Source organism: Choloepus didactylus, chromosome 3, assembly GCF_015220235.1.
Source record: "Choloepus didactylus isolate mChoDid1 chromosome 3, mChoDid1.pri, whole genome shotgun sequence".
Classification (NCBI taxonomy): domain Eukaryota; kingdom Metazoa; phylum Chordata; class Mammalia; order Pilosa; family Megalonychidae; genus Choloepus; species Choloepus didactylus.
The window spans coordinates 7,434,815-7,446,997 of record NC_051309.1 but is presented as its reverse complement, the minus strand read 5'-3'; the positions used below and the strand labels follow the sequence as shown (position 1 = coordinate 7,446,997).

At 52.8% G+C, this 12,183-nt stretch overlaps 1 protein-coding gene across 5 annotated transcripts in view; it reads left to right on the top strand.

The window, feature by feature from the left end:
* The window catches only part of EVC (EvC ciliary complex subunit 1), an 82,857-nt gene extending 75,914 nt beyond the window's left edge, over positions 1-6,943 (top strand). For 2 of the 5 annotated variants that reach the window (XM_037829380.1, XM_037829375.1), the window contains 4 exons: positions 2,007-2,133; positions 3,274-3,367; positions 3,820-3,931; positions 4,964-6,943. In XM_037829380.1, the coding sequence (XP_037685308.1) occupies positions 2,007-2,133; positions 3,274-3,367; positions 3,820-3,931; positions 4,964-5,048 (418 nt within the window). In that variant the 3' untranslated portion in view covers positions 5,049-6,943. The remainder of the gene's footprint in view (positions 1-2,006; positions 2,134-3,273; positions 3,368-3,819; positions 3,932-4,963) is intronic. The other 3 variants (XM_037829376.1, XM_037829378.1, XM_037829377.1) reach the window with 3 other exon arrangements.
* The last annotated feature ends 5,240 nt before the right edge of the window (positions 6,944-12,183 follow it).

The following is a 12,183-nucleotide window of genomic DNA, read 5'->3' as shown; positions in this document are numbered from 1 at the left end:
CAACTTAATGAAGTTAAGGACCTTGAGGTGAAGAGATTGTCCTGGGCTACTTGGGAGGGCCACAGATGTGATGGCATGTCTTGAAAGAGAAGGCAGAGGGAAATGGCCCAGACGCCGAGTGGAGAAGTCCACGTGCAGACAGAGGCAGGGAGTGGAGAGATGCAGCCACTGCCTGGGAAGCCGGCAGCCACAGAAGCTGGAGGAAGGAAAGGAGAACCCTGCCCCTCAGGGGGAGCAGGGCGCCCTGCCCACACCTGGATTTTGACTTCTAGCTTCCAGAACTCCAAGAAAACAAATCTCTGTTGTTTCAAGACATCCAGGTTGAGGCAATTTGTTAGGGAAGTCCTAGGAGACTAATACAGCCTCCTGGAGGGTGTGGGAGAGACTGGGGCTCATTAATTATTGTTCAATATCGATCCCCCAGCTCAAAGTAGAGCTCCATGAGGGCAGGGACTAGAAGTCTCTTGGTCACATTGGCACTTTCAAAACCCAACACAGTACCTGGCATGCCAGAACCACTGTAAAGAATGTGGATCCAAGTATGTGGATTGATGGATGGATGATTGGGTCTTGTAGGATGAATAGGAGTTTGCTGGACCGAGACAGAGAAGAGGGGAAAGTTTACTGGCAGGAGGAAGAACAGAGCAGAGGCAAGGTGGCATTTTGTGCTTTCAAATCACACAACATGGATAGCTGCCTGTTGACACTAAAAGTGGCTTTTGCCTTCAGTCGTAGAAAATCAGCCCCTTTCAGAGAACCAGTCCCAAAAGACTGAAAGGAAGAGAGAGGATTATAGGAACCGGGTGGCTGGGTTTGCGTATTCCCATTTGCTGAGGACCAGAGGAAGGTCAGCCAAGGAAGTGAGAGCATTGAAAGAGGGAGAGGAACGGTCTCCACTTCCCGAAGGAAGGACGTGTCGGGGAGCCCACCTCCATGCCAGCTCAGTCCTCCGCCTCTTGGAACACTGGGGCTGCCAGGGTCAGGATTTCTCAGACACTGCCTCCTAGGAAACAAGCTTCCTATTTTACAGGAGAAGGGCCAAGGCAGTTCTGAACTTTAAGGCTGGGTAGCTGGTCGGGCTCTGTGCCTTGAGGAGAATGTCCCTTCGCAGGGGGAAGATTGCTTTCCTATAAGAAAATGCCACCTGCTCAGCCCCTGTACTGCTGGTGGCCCCAGGGAAACCTCTCTGCCCCTCTGAGCCTCCCCTTCACTGACTTTTCTACTCCTTGTCCTGCTTACGTCACCAGCTGCTCTGAGGGGCCGATGAAACCATGTACATGCAGAACTCCATGAACTCCTGCTTCAGTTTCCTGGGTTGCTCAAGCAGATACCACGCGGTGGGTGGCGTGAGCAGTGGGAATTTATTGGCTCATAGTTTTGAGGCTAGGAGAAGTCCAAATCAAGACATCATCAAGGTGATGCTGTCTTCCCAAAGACTGGCGTTCTGGGGCTGGCTGCCGGCGATCCTGGGTCCTGGGCTTCTCTGCCACATGGCAATGCACATGGCGGCCTCTCCTGGCCTCCCCCTTCCCTAATGGGTTCCATTGACCTTCAGCTTCCCGTGGCTTTCTCTGTCTCTGTCTGAAGTTCTTTCTGCTTATAAAGGACTCCAGTAATAGGATTAAGAACCACCCTGGACCACATCTTAGTCCTATTTGATGAAGCAGCCTCATTAAGAGCTCCTCCTTACAATGGGCTCAAAACCACAGGAATGAATTAGGTTTAAGAGCATGTTTTTCTGGGGTATAGACAGCTCCAAATCACCACAACTTGTGACTGTTAATCCAACGGTGTCCACTTTTACGACAAGTTGGCCTGGCGTGGAGGGCTCGGTCAGTCCCCGCGGTGTGCGTAGCTGCCGTAAGTGGTGCCCCAATGTCCGTTCTCCATGCGTGGCTCCAAGGGCACAAATGTATCTCACTGTCGCAAATTCTCCCAACCCAGCAAGTGCTCGGGCAAGGCACGCGCACAGACTCTGATCAACCTGCCCTGATTCCTTCTGCCAGGCTGTTGTTGCAGCAGAAAAGGTTCCTGGCACAGTTCGCCGTGCACCAGCACACGCGCCTGGACACGCGGAAGCAGGAGGCCAGAGTCCTGGACAGCCTGGAAGCCCAGCTGGAGACCCAGCTGCAGGTGCGCGCCTTGGAAATGGGCTTTGAACGCAGGGGGCCTTCATGGGGGGCCGTGAGCCCCCCTCAGGTCCCTGTGGGCCTCTGCGCTTCTGCTGTCATGTCATCGACCCCCTCACCCCCTCAACCCCCCAACCCCACTCCCCCCAATTCCCCCAATCCCCCACTCCCACCCCTCCCCCTGCCCAAGGCCTCGTGGCTCCGGCCATCAGCCTCACCCCTATCCCAAGCGCCTGTAGGGCAGGCAGCCGGTCAGTTTGTGTCTACTGAACCCAAAGGGAAACCAGCATTTCCTATGTGTGACTCGCCACCGGGTGGGTTTCTCCGGTGGGCAACAGCGCCATATCGGCGGCGTTGGGGGTGAAATGAGGTTTGCACTAGATCTGGGACACGCGGGCAGCTCAGATCTCATTAGCCACAGTAGATTTTCCATCTCAGGGAAGTCTCCTGACTGTGAGATGGTAAGGTGAGGCTACAAAGCAAAGTGACTGCCCTTAGGAAAAAATCAGATGCCCCAGAATATAAGCAGTTAACAGTTGGCCGCTTCATCAGTTGTCACTGCCAGTGGTGGCAATGCTAACGATAAGAAGGATCAACTGATAATCAGTGTATTTATTGAGAGTCTGTTATAGACAGCCACTGAGCTGGAAGCTTCACATGCATGATTTAACTTCATCCTCAGCAACCAAGGACAAGGTCACTACTGTAATCTCAGTTACAGAAGAGGAAACTGAGGCTGAGGGAGATGAAGTCACTGTACAGTGTCACCAGCTAACGAACGAGTCACGGAAACGCTAGATTGGGAACCACATCTGCCTGGTTAGGCTATGCTGGAGTCCAGCAGGGGGTGGTCCCATCCCGGCCCTGCTGCCCACCTCTCAGAGGCTCAGCAAGTTGCTGAGCCCCCCATCCTGTTTCCTTGTCTGTAAAAGGGGGATGAATGCCCGATGTGAGTGGGGAGGCACATTTGTCTGGCAAGAGCTAGTAAATATTACCTTAGCCCTGCCCGTAGCCTTTCTGGAAGCTCCTAGAATTACCCTCTAAGCTGGGGACATGGTCCCTGCAGCTCCTCGTTCCAGGGGAGGGGACTTGAGAGGTGAAAAGGCTGGGGGAGGCTCCACTTATCTCTCCCTTCTGCCTTCAGGACACCGAGCAGAGCTTCATCTCAGAGCTGGCAGCCTTGGCCCGAGTGCCCCTTGCGGAAAGCAAACCCTCCTCGAATAAGCGAGGGCTGTCGGGTAAGTCACAGAAGGTGCCTTTGCGGCAGGAGGTGCTCTGGGTACCCGCCCCCAGGGTTCCTGATAGAGGAAAAAGAAAGGGATCGTGGGATGGTGACTGGGAAACTGGCATAAAAATACCGAGGTCTGTTGAAATGAAACCACAGCTTTGGTGCTCTGGCTCAGTTTCTCTCTGCTTCATAAGTCAGAAAGCCAGTGGGGTGCAATAGAAAGACTGGGTGGGGACCCGGGAGACTGAAATCCGCATCCCAGCTCTCTTTGCAGCAACCTGGGCCTGGGAAGCACGTCACCCTCCTGGGCCTTAGTTTCCTTGCCAGTTAAATGGGTGTAACAGCAGGAAGGCATCGAGTGCTTGTGGGGCCCACTGAGTGTGCTCGAAACACGTCAGATGCCAAGAGGGGTGGTTTTGCCTGAATGACAGAACTGACCCCTGGGCTCAATGTCTTCTGCAGAGAAGCCCCTAAGGACCAAAAGGAAGAAGCCCCCTCCCCGGGAGAGAGGGGACCCGGGGGGCCCCAACGACGAGGACCCTGCCTCTGGGGGCCACACCTTAGGATCGCTCAGGTACAGTGGGGACCCCAGCTCGTCCACACCGACTGTACAAGGAGAGCAGCACCTCCTCAGAAGCATGAACGCAAGGGTCTGAGAAATAGGGGTGTCAGCGTGACCCAGCAACCGTAAAACAGGACTCGGAGCCTTGGTGTTACCTGGGGAGTCTCAGTATTACCTGGGGTATTACCTGGGGAGTCCCGTTATTACCTGGGATGTTACCTGGGGAATCTCAGTATTACCTGGGGTTTTAATAGGGGAGATCAGTATAACCTGGGGTGTTACCTGGGGAGTCAGATTTACCTGGGAATCCCAGTATTACCTGGGGTATTACCTGGGAGTCACAGTATTACCTGGGGTGTTACCTGGGGAATCTCAGTATTACCTGGGGTGTTACCTGGGGAGTCCCAGTGTTACCTGGGGTGTTACCTGGGGAATCTCAATACTACCTGGGGTTTTAACAGGGGAGTCCCAGTGTTACCTGGGGTGTTACCTGGGGAATCTCAATACTACCTGGGGTTTTAATAGAGGAGTCTCAGTATTACCTGGGGAGTCCCAGTATTACCTGGGGTGTTACCTGGGGAGTCCCAGCATTACCTGGGGTGTTAGCTGGGGAATCTCAGTATTACCTGAGAGTCTCAGTATTACCTGGCATATCACCTGGGGCATGACCTGAGGGGCAGTAACATTGTTAGTGTCACATTAGTGTCCAGTTTGGTCCCGTCGGGCAGGACGTCACATGCCTGGAGTCCAGCCTGAGCAGGCGGCCGCGGGCTCCTTCACCGGGGCCAGCCGCCGACTGCAGGTGCTCTGGGATGTGCAGGGGTGCGGATCGGTCCTGGGTGCCTCAGCCGCGGGGATGTGCGTGTTTTTCTCGTGGCCTTGGATTATCTCCCACCAAACACAGGGAAACTAGCAGTTCTGTTTGTTTCTCAACAACCCACATTGAAGTGAAAATCGTTCTGCTTGCCAGCCCTGCCTTTTCATTTAATCCACTTAGATCAGATCAGATGAGCCCTCACTGCCTGCCTTTCTTCCATGCCCCAGCAGCAAAAGGCCGAGTCAGCCTGAAAGTGAAGTTGGTGAAGGTGAGAGCTCAAAGAAGATGCTAAAGAAAAGAAGCAACTTGTAGTTTAAGGCCAGTCGGGAGGTACCAAGGGGGAGCCGAGAATCCTGGACCAAGAAGCTGGGTCTGAAGACTGCTGCTCCTTCCCCAGCCGGGGAGAGACGAAGACCCTGACAGGGGACAGGGGAGCCACCTCTTGCGGACAGTGGGGTCCCCCCTGCCTGCCTCACAGGGCTGCTGTGAGTGGATACAAAAGGACCTTAAAAAAGCACAAATAAGGATGATGGGCCTGACCGCCTGGGAAAACTCAGAACCTCAGTGCTTGGAAATGTCTGCGAGTTTCTCATCTCCAAGCTCTGGCCCCACTGCTAATGAACCTCTTCCTTCCTTGGGAAAGCCCCCCTTCCCTGGCCGTGGGTCTCTACTCTGCGGCTGGGTCCTGATGCTGCCCCTCCAGTCTTCCCCGTTCCCCAAGTGGGGGCTGGCTCTCCCACACCGTTCCCGGTCGTCTCTCTGTGACCCGGGGCCACTCTGCCCTCCCGCCGTCCCCACCAGCTCCTCCCTGACCCTGCTGGTGTTTTCTGGGCTCGACGCCTTGGTCTCTGCCATCTCAGTAACCCCGTGCTCTCCCTCATGCCCGTGGCCAGTGGCCACCACTGTCTCTGATCGGGACCAGCTCCCCTCATCCAGTTCAGCCTGCAGCCGAGGCCTGGGCACGAAGGTCTGAGTCTCGGGGCCCTGAGACCCTCACAGACACGTGGCCGCCTGGGACCCGCGGCCCCGAGATACATAGCAACATCTGCAGCGACCTTCTCCAGGGGCACGTAGAGGGCTTGCAGAGAGGCTGCCCCACCCTTGGACATTGCGTCAGAGGGGAGAGGGCTCCTGCGCCAGGCCGCCGTCCCTCCCCTGAAGATGCATGGTCCTGGGGCGGCTCTTCTCCCAGTGAAGGGACAACTTCCAGAAGCTGCCAGCCCGGCCGTGCCCATCAAACCACTTCCAGGAGAGACCTTTCCTACCTATAGAGAAAAGTGCCTCTTCATCTAGGTCAGGGCTCTCAACCTCAGCACCACGGACGCTTGGGGCTGGATAAACCTTTGTGGTGGGGGCTGTCCCTTGCGTGGAAGGCTGGCAACAGCACCCCTGGCCTCCGCCTGCTGCCCATTGTCCCACAGTTGTCATCAGAGGTTGAGAACCTCTGATCTAAGTCAGTTCAGTGACCACTTAATATTTCCACAAAATCCCAGAATGTGGAGGGCACCACAGCCTGGGAGCCTCTGTCCCAGGGATTTTCGGGACCATTCATGACCTGAATTGTTACTTTTTAAACCCTAAACTAGACTCTGTTGGTCGGGAACAGAGTGGCCCCGTAACAGAATTCCCCATGTGGCCGCTCAGCCAAGCTGCTTGTCCCCTGCAGCCTCTTCCCGGTGGCCCAGGCGGGATTTCCGAAACTGGCAGGCAGTGCCCCCTGGTGCTGCACTAAGTATCCCACTACTCGGTGGCGTTTAGGAAAGCAAAGGCTTCCTTTGTGCAATAGTTTCAGAATCGGGTTGCACAGAAACCCCTTTTCTGCCCCGGCGCTCTATGCACAGAGCCGTGCTGGACGCAGGTGGCTCCCACGTGGGGAAGGTCCGACTCTGTGTCTGGAGTGTGGTCAGTGCAGCCTCCGGCCAGCGCCGGGTCAGCCCAGGTCACCCAAGCCTCCCTGTGAGCATGGGTTTGAAGCTGGCACAGCCAGTCCTGTCCTCAAAGAAGCCTGCCCGGCCGCCCCGCACCCCCCGCAGGCCGACCCAGTTGGGAGCACCCGTGGCTGCTCGTGGCTGTTAGTTTTGCTTGTACCTGTAGCTCCCTTAGCCGAGGGGGACGTGTCACCTGCTGCTGTACCCTCCCCGCCCGCAGCCCCCATCCATGCTGGGCAGTTTGGGGCACCTGAATCTCAGTAAAGACTCATGGACTGAGTGCTTTTCATTGCATGGCAAGTTGGCACTTCTAACACAACTCGGCATGTACAAATGACTTTCTTAATGGGACCACCTCCCTGATGAAAAGAAAGCATGGACATGTGGGAACCCCTGGTGCTGGGGAGGGCTTCCAGCCTTAGGGGCTGGAGCTGGCTGAGCTCAGTGCATCCATGGCCGGGGGACAGAGGCTGGCCACAGTGAGACCCTGGAGACAAACCTCCACCCCACTCCCTTTAGCTCATCTCCCCTAGCTCTTATTAGGGACTGTGGGTTGTTACAGTGATGAAAGGAGATGGAACTAGAAAGGCTCATGAATGACAAAATGGGGGGGTTAGTGAATTTGTTCTTTTATGAAAACTTACTCTCTGGCCTGAGCTTGAGAGGCTAGGATGATGTTAACACATTTTGTGAGGTCAGTAAACTCTCCTAGGGGTCCTCCAGCCAGCCCGGTGTCCGATTTTGAATCTATTCCCTCGGAATCCCCCCAAGGAGGGTGGTGTTGAGCTTGCTGCTGCTACAGACACGTCCTGTCTGCTCCTTCTTTCCTTCTATCCTGCCCCATCCTCCTCTGAGCTGCTTGCAGCACTGCATCCAGAATGAACTTCCTAAAACACAAATCCGATGGCCAGCCTTCGGTGGCATCCCCTTGTATTTAGGATAAACCACGAAAGCCGCTCTGAGGTCTGCTACCGGCCACTCTCCAGCCCGGCTCCTGCCCCCTGCCCCTCCCTCCCAGCCTGTCTGTCTCCTCGCGTCCTTGGGTGCCACACCCCTGCCCACCACAGGGCCTTTGCACGTGATAGTCCTTCTTGAAATGCCCCCTAGCCCAGCCCCTTGGCCTCATGAGCTCCCAGCCATTCATCACGTCTCAGGTCAGGAGCCATGTCTTTCAAAAGCCTTCCCCAATCCCCTCACCCTCACCCCAACAAGATGAGGCCCCCTTTATACTCCCAGCACTGTGCTTCCTTCTGCTGGGATTGGCGGGAGAGGGAGACGTACACTATTTCCCTTCCAAGTTCAGAACCAGTTGTGAAAAAGGCACATCAACTTTATAACTGATAAAGCCAGATTGCAAGACTAGATGGTCTCCATGGCCACAGAGGCTTGCTCATACCTTCCCCCTGAATTCAGCTTCCATGACGGTCACAGCGATGTAGCTGCCCAATCACAGACGTCCACCCTGGGGACACCCCTAAAGCACAGCAGGGGAGGGCAGGCAGAGGAGACCCAGACTTTGTGGGGCTTGAAACTTGTACTTTGGAGGGGGGCTCTTTATAAAAAGCAAATAAAATTTCAAAAAAATAAAATTTCACAAGTATGAAAATCAATATATGTGGTGGAAGGGAGGAGGCGGGGACACTGTGCAATATTCTCTTCCACCTATGGTATATGGATTTGGCTGCATGCCAGAATTTACCCAGGAAACACATTAAAATCACCAACTTTTAAATCCTATCCCAGAGATTCTGAGTCAGTAGATTTGGCCGGGGGCTGAGGAATCTGTATTTTTTTATCAGGCCCCTTGAGTCCTACCTTCCATTATACACAAAGATTAATGAGAAATGGATCACAGACCTAGACATGAAAGATCAAGCAAAACTTCCTGAAGAAAGCTTGGAAGACTACTGTGGTAGCACAGTAATGCCCCTCACTCCCAGCCCAGTAAGGCCAGTCCTGAGCCCCAGAACCTGTGATTATGCTGTGTACCACGGTAGGGGAGGTCTGGTGGTTTGAAGCTGCGTGTACCCCAGAAAAACATGCTCTTAAATCCTCCACTCCTGGGGGTGTGAGCCCATTGTAAGTAGGACTTTTTGATGAGGCTGCTTCAGTTTAAGGTGTGACCCACCTCATTCAGGATGGGACTTAATTCTCTTACTGGAGTCCTTTATAAAAGGATAAAGCCAAATTGCAAGACTAGATGGAAAGAATAAGGAGAGAGGAAAAAGCCGTGGAAGCAAGAAGCTGAAATCAATGAAACCTGGAAGAGAAGGGAGAGACCTGCAGACGCCGCCGTGTGCCTGGCCACGTGGCAGAGGAGCCAAGGATCGCCGGCAGCTGCTCTTCCGGAAAAAGCATCAATCGCCTGGATGATGTCTCGATTTGCGCACTTTCTTGACTGCAAATTGTAAGCTAATAAATTCCTATTGTTTAAGCCAACTCATTTCATGGTATCTGCTGTAAGCAGCCTAGGAAACAAACAGGGCAATTAAGCTTGCAGGTGAAAATAAGGTTACAAACCAGCTGATCTTAAAATAAGGTTACCCTGGATTATTCAGGTGCACCCAAGGGACTCAAGGGCCTTTGACTGTGGAAGAGGGAGACAGGAGGGAGTGTCCCAGCGATGTGATACGAGAAGGACTCAGCTGGCCACTGCTGGCTTTGGAAATGAGAGGGGGACATGAGTCAAGGAACATGGGAAACCTCTAGAAGCTGGAAAGAGCAGGAAAATGGATCCCTCCCTAGGGCCTCCAGAAGGAACACAGTGCTGCGTTCCTCTCTGACTTTAGCCCAGTGAGACCCATTTTCAGACTTCAGACCTCCAGGGCTGTGAGAGACTCAATTTGTGTTGTTTTGAGCCACGAGGCTTTCGTCATTTGTTGCAGCAACTCGCTTCACGACTTGGGAGGAGGCAAAGATTTCGTAAACAAGACACAAAATCACTCACCATAAAAGAAGCTTGCCAAACTAGACTTCATTAAAACTATAAACATCATTTCATCAAAGAGTATTAAGAGAGGGAAAGGGCAAGCCACAGTCTAGAAGATACATGAGCTACATATAGCCAGCACAGGACTCATCCAGGACATAGAGATAACCCCTATAAATCAATATAAAAAGACAGACCAGCCAACGCAATTTTTTTTAGTGGACAGAACACCTGAGCAAGCTTGTCACAAAAGAGGATCTCCAAATGGCCGGTGAGCACTTAAAAAGGTGCTCAATATTCTTAGGCATCAGGGAAATTCATATGTAATCCATGAGACAGAATAGCTAAAAGTAAAAAGACCATCAAAACCAGGTGTTGATGCAGATGAGGAGTAAATGAAATGCTCAGACATTGCTTACACTTTAGAACCCGTAGGGCTCTGTGAAGGCTGAACCTACAGGAGCTCTACCCCGGGTTCAACATGTATCAGTGGAGTGGAGCCATGTCCACAAAAAGACATGTATGAGAATATTCATAGCAGCTTATTCAGAATAGCCCCAACCAGGATGCAACCCAAATGTCCAACAGTAGAATGTATAAATAACGCACAGTATAGACATGCAATGCAATATTATATTGCAACAAAAAAGAACAAACTACAGCTACCTGCAGCCACATGGACGAATCTCAAAAAACAGGAAAACTGCTTGTTGGCGATAACAGTCAGAATAGGAGTTAGCTTTGGGGCTATTTTCTGGGAGGTGATGGGGGAGCCTCCTGGGATACCGGGAATGCTCTCTCTTGAGTAGATGATGGTCATGTGGTTCTGTGTAGTTACGATTCACACATTTTACTGCATTCAGGTGATAATTAAAAAGTCAAAACAAAACAAAATCTGGTGTCTGGACCAGACTGGGGAAGCATTCTCAAACTTGGCAGGTGCTGACATGCTTAGCAGTAAGGGATGGGATTTTAGCTTTGAGAGTGCAGCAGGCTTCGTCGCGTGGACTGTAGAGGGTGGCGGAGAAGCCTCTGGGCTCCGAAGGGATTGCACCTGGAGCCTCAGCAGGGACTGGAGCCTTGGGGTTCTCTTCTCTCCACCCGCCCCATCCCTTTTCCCACTGTGGGAGCCGAAATCCTTTGGTGTCTTGGAGCACCAGATGGGGTTTGAAATGGGAGGGAAGCCTGGAGCTTTCCTCGTTTTGCCATGGGAAACTACCAGTGTCGGGAATTGAGCTTTCGGGCTTCTTTGCCCCTCACCTTTTCCACTGTAGGGGGCTGTGACCAAGCTGTAGGATGGGGTCATCGTGAGTTCAGGAGGGTGCAGAGCTGAGGAGTGGGCTAAGACCTGGGCACATGGAGAGTAACGGCCTGGTGAGTGAGAGCAAACCCAGAATTAGGAATTTGCACAGGGACTTGTTTGCCAATTTCCAGACAGTTCGAGAAAACTGACGGTGGCTGTAGAAAAAAAAGAGTAGAAGAAATGGAGAATTGCGGGGAGGTAGAGAACTGGCTTCTCACCACCAAACGATCTGCAAATCAATCTGCTTCAAACCAATCTGCGGCACCAGTTAACGGCCAGAGGCGTCCACAGGCCAGCTTCCAGATGCAGAGGGGCTGGGCAGCACCGATGCCCAGGGGTCCTCTGAGGCCCACAGCTGAGTCTTAACTCGGTTCGGCTCACCTCTGGTGAACTCTGGATATATTATGTCCCCCCAAAAGCCGTATTCTTTAATGCAGTCTTGTGGTGGCAGACGAATTAGTGTTGATTAGGTTGGAATCTTTTGATTTGTTTCCATAGACATGTGACTCAATCAAAGGTGGGTGAAAAGTTTGATTAAATTATTTCCGTGGAGATATGGACCCTGCCCATTCAGGGTGGGTCTTGATTTAATCACTGGAGTCCTATAAAAGAGCTCACAAACAGAGGGAGCTCAGAGCAGCTGAGAGGGGCATTTTGCAGAGAAGCTAAGAGCTGACACTGACACTGACACTTGGAGATGCTTGGAGATGTTTGGAGATGCTAGCCCAGAGTTTGCTCCAGAGAAGCTAAGAGAGGACCCTGACACTTAGATGCACAGGTGCTGAAGAAGCGAAGAAAGACCCAGAGACATTTTGGAGAAAGCCACTTTGAAATGCAACCTGGGAGCAAAGGACCAGCAGAAGCCAGCCATGTGCCTTCCCAGCTGACAGAGGTATTCCAGATGCTGTTGGCCATTCTTCATTGAAGGTATACTCCTGTTGATGCCTTGGTTTGGACTATTTTTTTGGTCTCAGAACTGTAAATTTGTACCTTAATAAATCCCCTTTATAAAAGCCAAAACATTTCTGGTATTTTGCATAATGGCAGCTCTAGCAAACCAGAACAGCTCCTGGAGTGTGGGCCAGCGTGAGCTTCGCTCCTATGCGGGACAAAACACAGATCCTTGCCCTTCCCCCATGCCCTCTGCTGCCACGTCAGTGACTAACAGAGCCAAAGGGCAGGAGCACTAGAGCCTTCTGGGGCTCAGTGACCATCTGATATGTGACGGGCAGTGTGGGTGGCCAGAGGTGGGCCATAGCCATGAAACGGGGAGGACCCGGAGGCCAG